The sequence below is a fragment of the Pelobates fuscus genome, chromosome 3 (assembly GCF_036172605.1).
Source record: "Pelobates fuscus isolate aPelFus1 chromosome 3, aPelFus1.pri, whole genome shotgun sequence".
NCBI classification, from domain to species: domain Eukaryota; kingdom Metazoa; phylum Chordata; class Amphibia; order Anura; family Pelobatidae; genus Pelobates; species Pelobates fuscus.
In genome coordinates this window covers 196,483,935-196,501,893 of record NC_086319.1, presented here as the reverse complement: position 1 = coordinate 196,501,893, position 17,959 = coordinate 196,483,935, and the positions used below count along the sequence as shown (strand labels likewise).

Sequence of the window (17,959 nt, the reverse complement as noted above, 5' to 3'; positions counted from 1 at the left end):
AGTTAATATTTAGTTTGATAAAATCAGCAAAGTGACAATTCCTCTTTAAGACACATTAAATTTCAGTCTATTTGTAAAACAGTCTAATTTCAGCAAATTAGCTAGGCAATTGTGACCCCACTTTTTCATTTAACACATCCATTAACGTTTCGGTTTTATTTTGTTTTAAATTCTGCAAATTTCTTTCCCATTTCCAAAATTGAAGAGAGAGAACCAGAGAGGAAGCACCTATTTTGCTAAAATGGATAACTCCTAAATTACTAGGAAAGACATTGAAACACCAGGGAATTTTTTTTTTTCATTTCAGAGGCATTTTTTTTTTAAATTCTTTATTTTTGTTGTGCGGGGGGTTACAGACATATTTAACAAACGCCACAACAGCGTGTCACAGGATTCACATATAGTAATCAGCGGCGTGAGGATTCGCACCATTTTATATATTTAGCATGTTTATCTACACATTAGTTCCAACGGGGTAATATTCAGCTAAAATAGCTTGCATTGAGAAGACAACATAATTTAAGTACAATTAGGAGATTAACATGGGTGAGCGTTGCTTATAGAATATTAACTTAGAGTGGCGTAGTGTACTGTAAGATGGGATGTTGTACGTACCAACAAATATTATGTTATGTTATTGCCCCTAACGGTTCGGAGGAAGCGAGGTTATGTGCCAGGTACGTTGTGTACTATATGTAAAAGTGTAGAGTGGGACATACGGCAGAGGGTTGGAGTGTACCGAGCTGCATTGTGTCATCTTGCGCCTATGTTTCCCAGGTAAGGACATAAAACGTAATGATGTGCACTGCCCAGGTAAGTCTAAAACATAACCTATGATAACATCGTTATAGCTTTTTACGTATGACGTTGTACGCTGTGTCAGATGTTAGTCAGATATACGGCAGTTTTCGGGTCTGATTAAAGGTAACATAGGTAAGATGAGGTTTTACAATCGTTAAAGATACATTAGCATAATACTTTAGCCCAATACTGGCCTGTAGGCATTAGGAACTGTCATGTTTGGATCCTAGGTGGGTACCTTTAGCGTTTAAAAGTGAGTAAGCGGATCAATACAGGCTCAGGCTGGCCTATGAGAGCCAGATATCATTACATTTACTCTAATCAAGCCAATATTAACAAGTTAATAAAGGTATGCATGCCAAGTGACTGAGCAAAAGCCATATAGGTGCATAGCCTGGCTGGATAGTTAGGCCCAGGAGGCTGGGCGATAGCGGGGTTGAATCTGGAAGCCCAGTTGCCTTGCGGGGTCCATTAGCTTAGTGGGGTTATTACATTTATGTGTGACGCCTCTCATGTGCACAGGCATTCTCGCTACGCCCCTATAGTAGGAGCGAGTGAAGAATCAGCAATACGCTGAACAGTGTGGGCTAATAGGGAAAACTGTGTATACATGTGGCTAAGAAAGCTAGAGGGGCGCAAGTGTAACACGTAGACATTGTCTAGTTAGAGAATTAACATCTGGTTGATCGACAGCAGTAACCATCTGTGGCAACAGACAGCCACTGCTGGGTCGATATGTGACATCCTAGTGAGTAGTCGTAAAAGTGGCAACATGATAACTGAACAACATGGCTAAATCTAGGACGGCACAAGCAGTGCGAGATTCTATCCGCTGTCTCCTCTAGAGACTGTGCTATAGAAGGGTTGTAGGTGCTACTGCGAGTATATATATTAACTAGAGGGTGTTGCTTAGGACCTAATGTCCGTCAACTTATCGGACATCAGCATAAAGTATAATAACAAGAAAACAGAAGAGAAAAAACAACAAAAACAACTGGCATAGTCACGTGTTATATGTGTCATGGTAAAATTGATAAGTTCACAGGCTCTTGTAGGCCTCGAAGGGTCCCTCCTGGTAGAGCTGCCCCTTTGAGACTCGGCTATCTCCTGTAATACTGTGTGGTGGGTCTAGGGCCCAGACAGATGGCTGTCTCTGTGTCTCTATGTCGTGACTGCCGAGTATGCGTCCGGCGTGGAGCTTTGGGGGATGAAAGTCGCGGCCCGTTCTGGGTCCCATGTATGGGTGCAGTTGGGGGAGCCGTTATTGTCCCTGGTGGTCTCTCCAAGCGGAGGCAGCAAGTCATGAGGTAGGTCCAGTAGTCGGAGGAAGGCCGGGGCGTCTTTGATGTCCTGAATGCTGTGTAGGGTTGACCCTTGTTGGACCGTCAATGTCCTGGGTGCCCGCCAGCGGTAGTCAATCTTGCGGGTACGTAGAATCGAGGTGAGTGGCCGTAGCGACCTGCGCCAGGCCAGGGTGCCGTTGGACAGGTCCGGGTAAAGTGTGAGGTCCATGTTATCAAAGCGGAAGGGGGTCTTGCCTCGGAGGGCTGATAAGATCGCTACCCTATGGCCGCTGTTGTGGAGTGTCAGGATTACATCTCTTGACGCCGTAGTTGGCGCGTTTGCTGGTTTAGGGACCCTGAAGACCCTCTCCGGGGTGATTGTTGGCCGCTGACTGCGAGGCAGTATGTCTTGTATCATGCGTTGCACTAGAGAAGGTAGGTCGGCCTCTGCTACGTCCTCCCTGACTCCCCTTATTTTGATGTTGGAGGCCCTCCTGGCGTCCTCGAGCGCCGCAAGGCGATGTTCGTATTGCCTGTTTTGCTGTTCCAAGGCTCGTACTGTGAGTTGCAGTGTGGCAACGTCCTGGGCCTGGGAGTTTGAGGAGCTCTCCAGTTTGGAGATGCGGCCTGTCAGGCCTTTCAAATCTGCACGGAGTGCTGTAATGTCCTCGTGGAAGCTGTGCTTCAGGTCCGCCAGTAATGTCTTCAGGACCACTATGGTGATTGGCTCTGTGTCTTGCACTTTGTCGCAGCGCTGTGCCGTTTGTGGTGGGTTAGGAAGCTGTAGTATTCCCCTCTCTTCCTCGTCGGACAAGTCCTCGGAGAAATCGGAGCACCCACCGTGTTGAGCCGCCATGATTGTGTCAGAGGCTCCTCGTGTCTGCCTCCATAACTCTCCGATCGTTAGTCCCGATGTGGGTTTGTGGGGTAATGATTTTTTCCCCTTTCTCCCCATTAGTGCTTGGGGTAGTTGTTGGTAAATTGGGTTATGAAGGGAGGGGTTTTTTCACGCTTTTTCCCTGTGCAAGGCTCGAAGCTCGCTTAGTGTGCGTCTGTTTGCTTCAGTGTTCAACCGGAAGTCTTCAGAGGCATTTTTGACTCAAAGACTACTGAATGAGCCAAGGAAAATGTTTGGTTATAAGCATTTACTGTTCCACAGAAATTAAAATGTAATAAATTAATGTGGTTTCTTTGTAATCGATATCATGATACATAAACCTTATATTCCCCCAGTCATCATTATGGTAATCATCATCCTAATATGAACTCTAGGTAACCTCACTTTCTACAGAAACAGAGCATTGCAAGGTTTCAGTATGTGTGGTATAAGATGGAATGGGTCAACATATCTGACCTCAACTGTTGACTTTACTTTGGTCTGGATTTTATTTTATGACTGCAGATAAATTACATTAATCCATTGGATGCATGTGTTTTAAATAAGACGCTACAGTGTTTTTTTGGCTTATGTGTAATAGGTATGCACAAAGTATGATAGAAATATATTTTGCTCCCAATGCTATTGTGCTACTTTAAAAACACACGTAAGAAATATTCCAGTAAGAGCTAGATAATATACCTAAAAACTTAAATTAAATTGGAAATGTTATGGTTTATATTACCCACGATGCTTCAGTTTGGCCCCAACACGTCATACAAAATCTCTCAAATGCCTCTGAGAATTAAATCTGACTTTCAGATGTCCTGCAGTCCCATTTTTTTCCCCATGAATTCAGAATATTTAGAGTTCATGAGTGTATTTTACAATTGGAATCAATGTGCTTTTAATACTTTGCTCTTGTAAACAATAACTTGCTTTTTAACATAAACCACTTTCAATTGGTGACAAAAATCACAAGGAATGCTTAGAAAATACTGCCAACAGTCATAGCCTAAAAACTACTTATGGCCACTTGGAATTTTACCAGGTATGAAGGTATAGAACAGTTTGAGTGGCATGCAGAATATAAAAATCAAATACAAATGAAATAAAAAAACTCAAATGCATAACACACTTAGAATTTTTTTTTTTTTTTTAATTCTTTATTTTTCAGTGCAGAGTGAATTACAGGCGTAGATACTGACTTGTTCAACATATGAGATCATAAACAATTTGTATGGGTAGTCAAGAAATACTGCACGTTTTTTTTTTGTGATCACAAGTTTGAGACATGAGGAAGACAAGAAAATAATACAGTGATGATTTACACAACTGTTTAAGCTAGGCATACATATCTAGTCGATTAACTAGGATTAAGTTATGTGGAAATTACTTGCTAGATATGAAAAGGTTGTTTAGAAACACCCCAGGGGTTCCCAGGTAGCTTTCTGCATGAGTCCGTCAATCTCGGTATAGAGATGGGTGTACAAGGAGGAATGCCATGGTATTAGATTGCTTTGGGATTGGTAACAGTGTTAGGCAATAAGGTTGAAGACTGGTCCCCTTTAACCTATGCCTGTGGTAGGTAGGACATAGTCACCCCAGAGTCTGCGGATCTGAAAGGTTCGGCACTGGACTGCTGACAGCCTGACTGCAAAGAGCATCTCCGGTTCCCTGTGTGAGTTCACGACTATTTCCCTCCTCCTGGAGGTCCAGATGCTTGTCACCGGAGGAGGCCTGTGTGCCTGCCGCCGCAGGTTTTGCAGTCTCTGCCATTTTGAGGCGCGTCTTACGGGTTTTGTGGACCACACGTCGGGCTTGCTGGCTTCTTGGTGTTGTTTTCGGCGGGTAGGTGGTTTGGACTCGTGTGGCAGCTTCCAGCTGTCTGTTCTGCAGCTTCCTCCAGAACGCCTCAAAAAGGCTGTCCAGCCTGGATAATATGTTCTGTGGGTCAGTAGAGCACGTGGCGACCGCCATCTTGGGAGTGCTGCTAAAGGTGCTGTCGCTTGTTGAAGCTGTGCTGCCTGCTCTCAGACCAGTCGGGCAGTCCCCAGGGTGCGGGCCGGGATGACCCCCGCCGGCCCGGGGGGGGGGGGGGGGGGGTTGCAGGGCGCTTGTGCTGTGTGCATGGTAGCCGGCTCCCGCCGGGTAGGGAGATCGGCCGTCTCTCCCCTCTTCGGCATACACCAGGCCATACTTATGGATCTGCGTCCAGAGGGCTTCATGTGGCTGCTGACAGCGACCCCGAGCCGGACAGGTGCTGGGTGCCTGAACCGCTCAATTTGCCTCCGAATAATAGCTGATACTGCCGGTTTTTAGGGTGAATTGAGTATTGCTCGAGGAGCTTGTTGAAAATGTGTCCGGGCGCCATTACAGTCAGGCCCGCCCCCCCAACACACTTAGAATTTTGATTGAATATGATAGTAAGCTTATATAAACCTACACTGAATCTTTCCTGGCAGGGACAGAACAATGACTTTTCATCTCAAAACGGAAATAAGGTCTTAAACTAGCTCTTTTCTTGAAAGGGGTTAAGAATTTATCTTTATTATGTCATAAGTTCTCCCTCTGCTTTTTATTATCTGTCAGCCACAACTTTATCAGTGGACAAAAAGCTTAAGAAAAAATAATACTTGAAAGGAAGAAAAGTTGAAATATAAGCCTACCTAGAAATATTTGATATTAACCAATTGAGCACCAATGAGTTAGACAATGAAAACAGTTGAATTTCATACTGTGTGGATAATGACAACATCTGTACAATTGTTCTCTATAATGTATGGTGAAGGATGCACAGATTACCTCCATGCACTTGGTGGCCCTAATAGAGAGCAGAACTGGAACATACATAGCACTCCTAAACGGCACTTGCTGCCATTTTAATGATGGCAAATAAAATAGCTGCCGTGTGGAACTAATTGCTGGCAGCACTGGGACATGGTGTTGTCACCATCCATGGAGTACATAATCTGTATACACACACACTACATGGACAAAAGTATTGGGGCATCTAGATATTACAACAACAGGGACTTTTATGACATTGCATTCTAAATCCATAAATATGTAAAAACATTGGGACAATGTGTGGCAAAATGCAGAGTTATTCAGTATCTCCCTATAGAGATGCGTTGAATCGATGCGTCACTATGGGGAACGTACAGTGCCTCCATGCAGAGCGTGGAGATGTTGAAAGCAAGTTCTGCACAGTGTGCAGCACTGACACAGGAATCACCTCTGGTGGTCATCTGAGTGACTGCCACTAGAGGTGTTCCTAGGCAGAATGTAAACACTGCCTTTTCTCTCAAGCTATGGAACTGTTCAATGCATCTTGTATGATTTCTAAATGTATGCATTTATAACCTTTTACAATAACAATTACGGAATATGAAAAAAAGGCGTTGTGTTTGTTTTTTCTTGACTGGTAGTCTTACTAAAAAGTACACAGATAAGCACATAAATGTCCATGGGGCTTTACGTCCAGCAGACAGAAAAGGATCCCTTGTAAATGCTGATAAAAGTAATGAATACACAATTTTATTAGAAATTCAATATGAAAGAACATGGGAACAAAACATAATCCTATAAAAAGAGCCGAAAGGGCTCCACAGGTAAGAGGGAGGGGAGAATATTGGCTGGACTAGGAGGGAGCTGCCTGGAGGGGATGGGTGTAGGAGTAGGGAGTACTGTGATAGGTGTAGATCAAGGGTAAACCCAATGTTCCAGATTAATGTATATGCCAGATCGCATGACCTTGATAGTGATTGTACTGGGCTCAAAATGTCCCTTTAGGGACTCTCTGTTTTTCTCTAAAAAGCCTGCAGGGAAAGGCTATAGACACCAGAACCACTACATGAAGCTGTAGTTCTTCTGGTGACTACAGTGTCCCTTTAACCATGCATTTCACTTGTGTACTATTCAATGCGCCTTGTAGGAGTTTGATAAAGGTGGACGATACAATGAACCAATAAAAATGACATCATTTGAAATCAGTCGGCATGTTTGGATTTTCTTGAATGGTGCAGCAGTCCTAAGGTATATACACCAACAATATAACAAAACCAATATCTGACACTTGGCTGATGCAGTGCTTATTCCATATTAACAACTGATTTGGCAACAAAGGAGGTTCACATTTATTTTGATCATATATTTGATGGAAGATTTGAAGGCACAAGTGAAACCAACATCTTTGTTCTGTAAGTCATTAAACAGATTCCAAAATTAGCCATTAATAAGGAAAATAGGCCAGGTGCACTCTGGAAAATATATTTTAAATGTTCTAAAGAGAGATTAATGATTAAGTGGAAACGTGAAATACATACTGTATGATCATTATTAATTGTTTTCTAAGCACAATCTATTTACCTGCAGAATTCCAGCGTTTTCTACTTTGGGTTGGTTCTCTACTGAAGTGGAATCTGTTGCACTCGCAGACTGATTTCCTCTGGCTGACCCTCGCTCAAGGATTAGTTTCTTCATCTCAAGATTCTCTAATCTATTCAGACAAAGCAATGAGCGGAGATTGGTAGAACCATAAATACCACTAGAAAATTGTTATATGTATGAACTTTAATTAATCATAATTTACCTTAGAGGGCCAGTCGAGCCACCACAATAATTACAGCCCCAGTGTAGTGGTTAAGGTGCCAGAAGTTCCCTGGTGCCATCCCATGATAAGAAGACAGACTGTTTTAAATTATTTGATGTTTACCTGGACACTTCAGGACTGACCTCCATTTGTAATTTATCTAAATAAGATATAACCCTTCTGCAATAGATATAAATATATATATATATATTTGCCCAAAATAATTGTCTGAGACAGTCAATGCACACTCTTAGCCAATGCATTCCGTCCAAACACGAGAATTCTAATCTCTGGTGGAAAACTAGGAGTTATGGCTATTACAATAGGACTCTGTGTCTCGTGGGACGTGTCTGAAACCATTTGAAAACATGTTCACTACTTAGTCTGGGATGGTGCAAGGGGACTACTGTGACCGTAACCCTATAGTGTGCTCTAGTATTTATGGTGAGCAAATTGGCTATTTTATATCACACTAAATAGGTTTTAACAATCATGAACCATTGATCCAAATAAAGCAGGGGGCACATCAAGAGCATTTGTTCATAAACACCAAAATATATGCAAAGTAAAGATTAAAGGGATACTCTAAGCACTAAAAAGAACATTATAGCCCCTATGATCTCAATGCTCAATTCACTGCCCTTTAGGAAATACATAAATGTTTATGCTGCCCTAGCCACACCTTCCCTGGCTGCCACTCGCACAGCTTCAAAAAAATAAGGTTTTTTTTTAAAGCACATTGTGTGTTTATTGCACTAAGCATGTTTATCTATTATGTAATAATGACTGCATACATGATAGGTAGTTTTAAGTAGGTTTGTAAGATTTAACACTGTATATTTGTGTGTTGTACCCTTAATCTGTATAGAAGAGAAAAAACAACAACCCCAAAGTTCCCAATGAGGGGATATTATAAGATGAATAAAGAACTCATGTGACCATCAGTTTTTTTTCTCTCTCAGAGGTATTCTTACACCTTTGCCATGGACTTGAAGATGAGTAAGTGGATTAACCTTAAGAACACATCATAGGGTATTGTTAAGAGGAAGGATGTGAGAGAAGGCACTCTAGTTGTCATCAGCAGTAGTACTCACCTAAATTGCACCCCCTGGTAGAGGTTGCTTAAACAAACAGGGATGCTAAGCACTGAACTAATTGCTTTCATTACAGAGAAGCATTCTTGGTCTCCAAGGCTTAGTTAGGTTTATGGTTACGTATTAAATATGTACTTTAAACTCTTTGGAACCGGTGTTTTAATGCCTTGTTAATATTTGATTTCAAGTAAGAGTACACTCCAGATAAAAAGGTGTTGAGATAAAGCATTAGGAACAGAAAAGGCATTATGTCACATTAAATTAGATGGAGCCATTTCACATCATCGATGATGCAAGTCCTCATGACATTACCATGAAAACTAAAGCTGAAAAGCAAGTAACATCAGCTGCTAAAATGGTGAAAAGTTAGATTTCAGTCATGCTAAACCCCTCTTCTTCCTGCCATTACAGAGCAGATTTACATGAACTGTCTACTGAACAAACAGATAATTAATCTCTCACCTCAAGGTCTGTTCAGCTTGGGCTCTCTGGTTCCAGTCGGCCTCCAACTTTGCACGCAAGTCCTCATTCTCTTTTCTCAGCTGTTCACATAGGGTCTGGAAAGCAAAATTAGACGGATTCTCACACAGATCTCTAAAGGTTATAGAAGGAACTAACATCGCAAAAGCAGCTTTCACTCCTAGTTGCGACAGCGACCTTGCTTGTCCAAATCAACTACCAAACCTTTCAATGTGCTTTTCTTTTCTTTATTTCATTCAATATTTTAGGAGATTTTTCATTGCAGTGAAACATCAAAGAAAGAACTGAACCGTAGCATATTACAAACTAAGAAAATGGATCAAGTGCCTACTATATGCAAATGTAGAGAGTAGAAAAAACTAAAATAGAAACAAAACTTTTTATCCAACGTTTGTTTTTGGTCTTTTCTCCCCCATATTCTCACATTTATCGGTTTCTGAATTTTAAACTTTACAAACATTTGGCCATGTTCCATAATCCTATTTTGTTTGTCTAATCGCTTACCCTTTACTCAGATTTGTGTTTCTTTTTAAATATATATCGAACATCAAAATTTAATTAAAAGTGCAATAGGAACAGGATCATTATTCAAAATTGTTTAATGGCAAGCAAAAATCAAATATTAAACATTGTAGAGAAAAAAAATATGCTCCGTGTTATTGACCTTGAAATGGAAACTGTCATTTTAAGCTCTTTTTAAAGGGTTAAAATTTGTCTATACTTTATTCAGTTTTGCTAGCAAATGTATAGATTGGGAGAAAAACCTATTAAAAATATTTTTTTCTCCCATCTCTCTCTCTCAATTCCTCGGAAGACAATGAATTCAGAGGAATTGAGGGAAGGATGAGCATAAAAGACCCTTTCCACATGAGGTCCCTCTTCTCTCCATTTATAGCAACCACAGTGGTTGCTAGGGTAATTCCCTAGCAGGCATTAAGTATGGGAGTGATGTCACACTGTTCAGATGCCAACATCGAAGCCAGCGTTTTGGCGTCATGGGGGAGGTTTGAAGAAGTGTCCCCAAGCAGTGCAAATCAGCGAAGAACAGAGTAGGAGCCCAGGTCGACCAGAGGTGGGTGTTTCAGGAGTGTAACAAAGACCTCTTTATTTATATTACAGCGTGGGAGTGCAGGGCCAGGTAAGCCATGACAGTTTCTGTTTAAGAATGTGGAACACACTAAAAAAAGTCCATATAAGAGTTGGAAAGGTTGTGGATCTTTTGAGAGCTATTGCTTTTGACTTTAATTTAGCACATTGATTGTCAATGACCCACAATACAATGTGTGGTGTATACAACTAAGAGTTGTAGAGTAGTTTTGCATATTCCTCTATATATACAGGAGTAGTGCACTTCTATTTCATATGCTCCTTGTGTAACTAAACAACAAACTGTTTATAGGTCATATGTAAACTAATGACAGAGGAGTTTATTCTCTAACCGCTGAAATATATTTGAATTTAAAACAAAATTATGACATTTAAGGCAAACAAAGCAGATATGGAAAATAAAATCTCCAATTCTGTTACAGTCACAGGTTAGCTACAGTAGTTAAGACTTTTCAGTTTGTTTATTAACTATTAAGGATTGCATGATAATCTATGCCGTCATGCAGTGCAAGGCTTTAAAGTTGTTGATGGCATAGAATGTCATGAGTACCACAGAGTTGAATTCCTGTTGGTACCTAGGCGCACAAGGTATAATTAGATAACTGAAGGTTTACGCTGTTCACTGGGGCCACAGACTGACAGATGAGCTATGAGCATTTAAATACCGCAGCTGATCCCCTGTTTATGATCTTGCGCCAGGGAGGAGGGAGACCTTTAGGATCTGAAAAGACCCTCATCAGGTCTTCCTGCATACCCCTCTGCCCAATCATCCTTTAAATAAAGGCTGATGTATCTTACTTGGTGGCCCAAAGCCCAATAATACATATATAAATATACCAAAAATAGAACCAAATGTATATAAACCTAAAAATTATTTAGCACTGAATGTCTGGAGAGTCCATGGTACATTCCACAGGAGTGATTTTTCCACTTATGAATGACAAGAGGCAGAGTGGAAATTGTGAGTCCTGGACTAGAAGATATACTTACCTAAAGATCATTTTATCCTCCTCCCCGATAGCTGCCACAACAGGTGGGACAGAGGAATACACAGCTCCCAAACTTCACACACAGTATGGTGGTTATTGCGTGGTTGCCTTCCAATTGGACTTTTTTTCCCCTTTACACTATTTGCATATTGATGATAGCTGAAGAGTACATTAAAAGGACACAATAGGCACCCAGACCACTTAATCACATTAAAATGGTCGGGTACAGAGTCCCTGTTCCCTTAACTCTGCAATGTAAAACACTGCAGCTTTAGAGAAAATTATATAGTTATTATAGTATTATATAGTATTAAGACTGCCTACCAGACAGCCACGAGAGGAGCTTACTGCTATTTTACAGAGTTCGACACTGTGAAACAACGCACATCCAGCATCTAGAAAATCCATATTGACAACGCTTTTCTATGGGGAAGGCCTAATGCACATGCGCGGTGACAATGCGCGGCTGACAATGCTGCTAGAGGTTCAGGGCTATCAGGCTGTAGATCTGGAAATCTATGGAATATTAATATTTCTGCAGAATGGTTTTTTCCCAGATTTATTTTAAGCACTCTTCAGATTCCCAGTGTTTGAATTAACAGTATTTGGTGGCATATGGCTGACACTTATTAGATCCATGATTCACAGACCAGTAGAGATAATATACAACAAATTCAGTTCAGATTTCAGTACACACACTGCCCAGTCATTCTCACAGTCAGGTACCTGTAGCACTGATGTACGCAGCTCATTTTTATGCACTTTGCTTGCCAGTCTGTTAAATTCCAGAGCCATTCGACTCATGTGTTTAACAACCTGGTTGCGATCTGGATCCTCCGCAAACATGCTGAATGAGTTTTCCAGCCGCTGCAGGTGAAATCGCAGTGTGTCATCTTCAGGCTGCATGCTGGGCCCTGGGTCCTGCCATGGACAAGAGACATGTCAGAGCAACGAAGGGAAACAATCTACATTAACCCGTTTAACACAACTCTTCTTTGTAGGTGTCTTTGGGAAACAAAATGCTAGAAGTTCAAGAAAACAACACTATTAATAAGTCATACAATTTCAAATATTTCATATATTAAGGGGAACTTGTTAAATCACACTTTCATGTCTCAGTTAGTAGAAGCACCAACTAGAATAGATGCTTTTCTGGATCTTGTAATAACGAATTAATGTGGACCTATTTTTAATATTCAAGTAAGGGGGAACTTGGGAAATATTGACCATAACAGGGTATCATTTGAGATCAACAAAAAAAACTAACGAAAAACCAAACAAACACAAATATATATAGATAAGGCTACAAGGGCATCTTTACAAATAATAAACTGGGAGAAGCACCGATGATAAATGGAGGGTCTTTAACCCCTTAAGGACCAAACTTCTGGAATAAAAGGGAATCATGACGTGTCAGACACGTCATGTGTCCTTAAGGGGTTAAACAAATGTATACAGCTCATTTCTCCATACATACCAGTGGGAAACAAATATAAAATAGGCAAATTAAAACCAACAAGGCTTACTAAAAAGAGTTAGTCAAGTAATAAACACTAAGAACAGGGCATTCAAATAATTTAAAATCAATACCTTCCTATAACAAATACAGCATGCCAACAGGTCTTGCAAAAGGGCAATTAGAAAAGCTCCAGCAAAAGAGAGCAAGACAAATACCAAAGAGTTAAGTACATTTATGTCAAAAAGGTTAAGAGTGAAAGTGTTGGTACATGGAAATGTGAGATGGATGTGTTTATCAAGGTGGGTCAAAACAAGGTAGAAATTCTAAAAATAAATCAAATTATTCAGTATATAGCAAAGCAGAATGTAGATTTGCAAATCTCTGCTACAAACGCCTTACATCAAACAAGTGGTTGGTTATCACATGATAAAGTGTTACAGCAATTAAATCAATTTAATGTAACCAAAGCCCCAAGGCCTAATGATATTCATCCATAAGTAATTAGGAAGTAATGTGCAGAAATATCAAAACTACCATTTTTAATCATTCAAGATTATTTTCTTTCAGGAATTGTACCAGAGGATTGAGACAAGCAGATATGGTGATTATATTTAAAAGCTCAACCCAGAAACTCCAGACATGTGAGCTTACCATCTAGAGTTAGTAAATGGTTTGTTTTAAAATACTGATAATATTCAAGAACTTTTTTGAACAACAATGTTATAAGCAGGAATCAATATGGTTTCATGCAACACATGTCATGCCAAACTAATTTAAATGCATTCTTTGAAGAAGTTAGAAAAAATCTAGAGCAGGCTGCTCCAGTGGATGTGATCAACCAGTTCTACATAAAAGGTTACTATTAAAACTTAAAGGATTACTATAGGGTCAGGAACACAAACATGTATTCCTGACCCTATAGTGTTAAAACCACCATCTAGCCCCCCTGGTCCCCTCATGCCTCCATAGAGATTGCAAAATCTTACTGTATTCAAGCCAGAAGCTGTAACTCTGCTTGTTTTTCTGAGGCAAACAGCATGCAGTCCGCTGATATCATTAGAAGTGGTAGCCTGATCCAATCACAATGCTTCCCCATAGGATTGGCTGAGACTGACAAAGCGGCAGATCAGGGGCAGAGCCAGCACAATTTAAACACAGCCCTGGCCAATCAGCATCTCCTCATAGAGATGAATTGAATCAATGAATCTCTATGAGGAAAGTTCAGTGTCTGCATGCAGAGGGAGGAGATACTGAATGTTTGGATGCATTTTAAGCAGCCATGACCCAGGAAGGATCTCGAACAGCCATCTGAGGAGTGGTTAGTGGAGTTATCACTAGGCTGTAATGTAAACACTGCATTTTCTCTGAAAAGACGGTGTTTACAGCAAAAAGCCTGAAGGTAATGAGTCTACTCACCAGAACAAATTCAATAAGCTGTAGTTGTTCTGGTGACTATAGTGTCCCTTTAAACTAGTTAGTTGAATTGATATTGCAGAACTATATATTGCAGAGACAGGCTACAAGATTAGTCAGAAAAGAGAGAAAACATTAGTTATGAAGAAAGCTAGAAAAAATGCATTTGTTTTCTTTAGGAAAAAAAAGGCATCTCAGAGGGAATATGATAGCAGTGATATACAGGTGCAGATAAAAAGCTGGATGCATACTTTTTTATAAAAAGGGAGCTTCCTATTGGCTTAGAGTGACAGCTGACCGCACTAAACAAATCATTGGTGCTACTATCTGGTGGCAGTCCTTGCTTCCTCTATCCAAATTTGAGACACCAGATGTCATAGGAAATCGCCAGTTACAGCGCTGGATTGAACTCTATGGGGTTAAACGGTTCTTTAACAGTTTCACCCCTCGAGGTAAAAAAGCGCCATGGACTTATATTGCTATCAGGACACTTTAGGAATATATGTTTATTGCTTTAAAATGATAAAAAAAAAAAAAAAAATATGAGAAATAACATGATTCTTATGCTGCTTTAGTGAGCAAGTTTTTCTTTAGATTCTTTAGGAAAGAAACAATGAAACCCATTGGTATAGGCCTACTGTTCTAGCATTTCTCTTTCCTGGGAAAATGTGAGATATTAATTATAGCATTGGCTTAGGTTTTTGGGAGTTGTAGTTGTGGGATGTCATAAATTTGAATACATTTAGATACGGTAGACAGCTGTACTTCACCAGAAAACAGGGCAATACAATCCCTTCAGAGGTCATTAAATGGAAGAACAGCTTTAAGGATAATTCGTGGAAAATGTATTTTGAGGCCATGTGTTACCACAAACAAATTATAGGCTCTCAGAATGTTGATATGCCAAGAACATTCCATACACAATAAAAAAAGGAAAATCTGTAATCGGTCAAACTGACTTATTATCTGTCAGACAATTTGACGCAGAGACTCGAGGGAAACAAACAATAGTGAGTGACAAATTGTGGTTCCCTTTTTGGATATGACCTCAACAGTCAGATTAAATAGGGAAAAAAACAAGTTGTTGAGCAGACGATAATGTCAAGAAGTCTAAATATAAACACTGGAAAATGTAATCTCTACCGAAAATATTCTTCCAGGTTTGCAAAAGAGTACGTTTCCTGAAAAATTGCAACAATTACAAAACCAGAAGACTGCATCCCATCAGACAAACACTAAAAACACACTCAAATTTCTGAAGAACATATTTTTTTTTGTGTAAGCAGTGGCCTCTTGTGGAAGAATTAGGAACCGATAAACTGATTTAACGTTTTATAGAGCACAATTAAAATTCCTCAGCTCTACATTATTTGAAAATAAACATAAACATATATATAAAAACATTTGTAAAAAAAAAAAAAAAAAAAAAAAAGTGTAAAAAAATGGGTGGGTGTGTGTGTGTGTGTGTGTGTGTGTGTCTCTGTCTGTCTGTCTGTCTGTCTGTCTGTCTGTCTGTCTGTCTGTGATTGATGTATGTATGTATGTATGTATGTATGTATGTATGTATGTATGTATGTATGTATGTGTGGGATGGCAGGACAGGCCCCTAAAAACGGGTCTGGAATTATACAGTAATTTATAAGGACTTACATTTTTTTCAATCATCAAAAACACCAGGGCTATTAATGCAAACAATTGTGACTCAGAGCAAAGTTTGGTCATTATTTACATGTCCTACTCATGCCTTCAAGCGACATGATTGTTTAAACAATCTTTCCCTCCCTTACTGTTGAATACAGAATTGATCTCAGACTGTACAGGGGGTTGTCATTATTTATTATAATGAAAAGCATTATGGGCTCTTCAGGATTAGTCATTAATCAGGATGATGAGACAGTGTTGTCCTCTGCATTTCAGAAGACCTGGAGTTTATATTCACCACTGGCAGTGAAGGGAATACAATAGTTTTTTTAAAAAAAATATTTTGTACTTCGTTATTGCTGTAACTGGTGCTACAGTGACCCAGGCTACACAAGTGTGCATTGTGATACAGTGTTAGGAACAGTTTGTGTAGTTAGGGCTGCTTTGTATTATGGTGTACTCACCTGAAGGTGCTGTGAATTGTAACAGCCAACTCAAGGTACACCTGAAACTATTAGTGCAGATAGACAGACAGAGTTGGAAACAGAAATTGAGAAATAAAAGCCAACATATATTTGCTATGCTTTTATTTTGTATTTGTACTTAATAATTTAGGTTTTCAATGGTAAAACTTCTCGGTCGGAACGAAACCCATGTTTATAACATTGCGGTCTATGGGAAATGAGTTCTCACTTTATGAACTAGGCTTCGGAAACAATTAGTTTGTAAAGTCGGGAACTACCTGTACATGGTTGGTAAATAGTCTGATGGTGGAAATGCTTGATTTTTTTTTTTTTTTCTTTTTAATTGATAATGGGATGTAAGAGAATATAGAGTATTTTCTGGTAAACTAAACATCTCTCATATATTATACAATAGGCCTGTTTATTGCATGTGATTTCCCTAGACACAAAATAGAGTTAGCGTCCCTTTAAAAGCTGCGTGTCAAGTAATTGTTTTCTTTAAAAGTTTAAGTATTCTAAATATGACAGCAAGCTAGCATTGCACACCAAGAAATATTTATGGTGTAGAAAAAAAATAAATAATAATTTTCATAAGCAACAGAGAAAGAAACAAAGATTCTTAATATATGGGATTCACATATTTATTAAAAACTGTATTTCAACAGGAATCACCTTAAACAAATCTCAGTAACTATTTAGGGGTGAATGCAAACATACAAAAGTAAGCCTTAAACACCCAATAGTCTTGGGAGGCAGCAATGACTATAGTACACATCAGCCCCAATACAGAAAGAAAGTTACTTGCGCACAATAGTATGGTATTTAGGGGTATGTCAAGGGAGAGCAGCATCCCTTCACAATGGTTTCCATAGGAAAAAGTTAACAAACAATGCCTTTAAAATGGTTTTCAGAGACCTCTCCGCCCCCCTAATAAAATAATAAAAACATTTTTAAAAAAGTAATATTTTTAAGTCATCAGTGTTTTTTACTTTCACATTGCAAAATACCATTGTTAGATTTATTTTCATTTGAATTTCATTTTTTTTTTTTATATAACCCCTAGAAAAAAAAATGGTAATTTTTTTTTCTTTGGCAAACATATTCAGATATTTGGTATTCAGAGGCACATATTCTGCATGTTTCAGGAATAGTGAGTCAGGGTCAGGAATAGTGATCCAGATACAAATATAAAAAAAACTACAGGATTGTGAAAGAGTACGGGTGTGTGCCCTGACTCACTAAACTCATCACAACACTAGAAACCACCAAAAAGGAAAGCCATTGTGGAACAAACAATCCAGTGGTACATGTTGTATTTGAGGAGAGGAGAGTTCTCAATACTAAAAAAGTGTGTAATCACCATAATGTGTTAAAACCCTTCGTCCTGTCTTGTTCAAACCTGTATGTGACACATTTGTACGCATTTTTCTGCATTTTACTTTTGCTAGAATTTCTGCATGAGTGTGAAATACAACATGGGGGGATGGGGGGACAGGTAAAATATTTTTATTTTTTATTTTATAATTTTTATTTTATACACATTTACAGTCATGGGAAAGGAAAGTACACCCTTTTTGAATTCTATGGTATTACAGATCAGGAAAAGCATCTGTTCGTTACCAGGTCTTAAAATTAGGTAAATACTACCTCAGATGACCAACAACACATGACATATTACACCTTGCCATCATATCCTTAGGGATTTGACAAGAGAAAATACAGTGTTTACATTGAAAGCTAGGAACACCTCCAGTTGC

The 17,959-nt window shown here is 39.4% G+C and overlaps 1 protein-coding gene across 2 annotated transcripts in view; it reads right to left on the bottom strand.

The window, feature by feature from the left end:
• TNIP1 (TNFAIP3 interacting protein 1) overlaps positions 1-17,959 on the bottom strand; it is a 76,290-nt gene that overhangs the window by 13,991 nt on the left and 44,340 nt on the right. For both annotated transcript variants that reach the window (XM_063447871.1, XM_063447872.1), the window contains exons 6-8: positions 11,952-12,146; positions 9,112-9,206; positions 7,333-7,462 (exon numbers count right to left, since the gene is read on the bottom strand). In XM_063447871.1, coding sequence (XP_063303941.1) covers positions 7,333-7,462; positions 9,112-9,206; positions 11,952-12,146 — 420 coding nt within the window. The remainder of the gene's footprint in view (positions 1-7,332; positions 7,463-9,111; positions 9,207-11,951; positions 12,147-17,959) is intronic.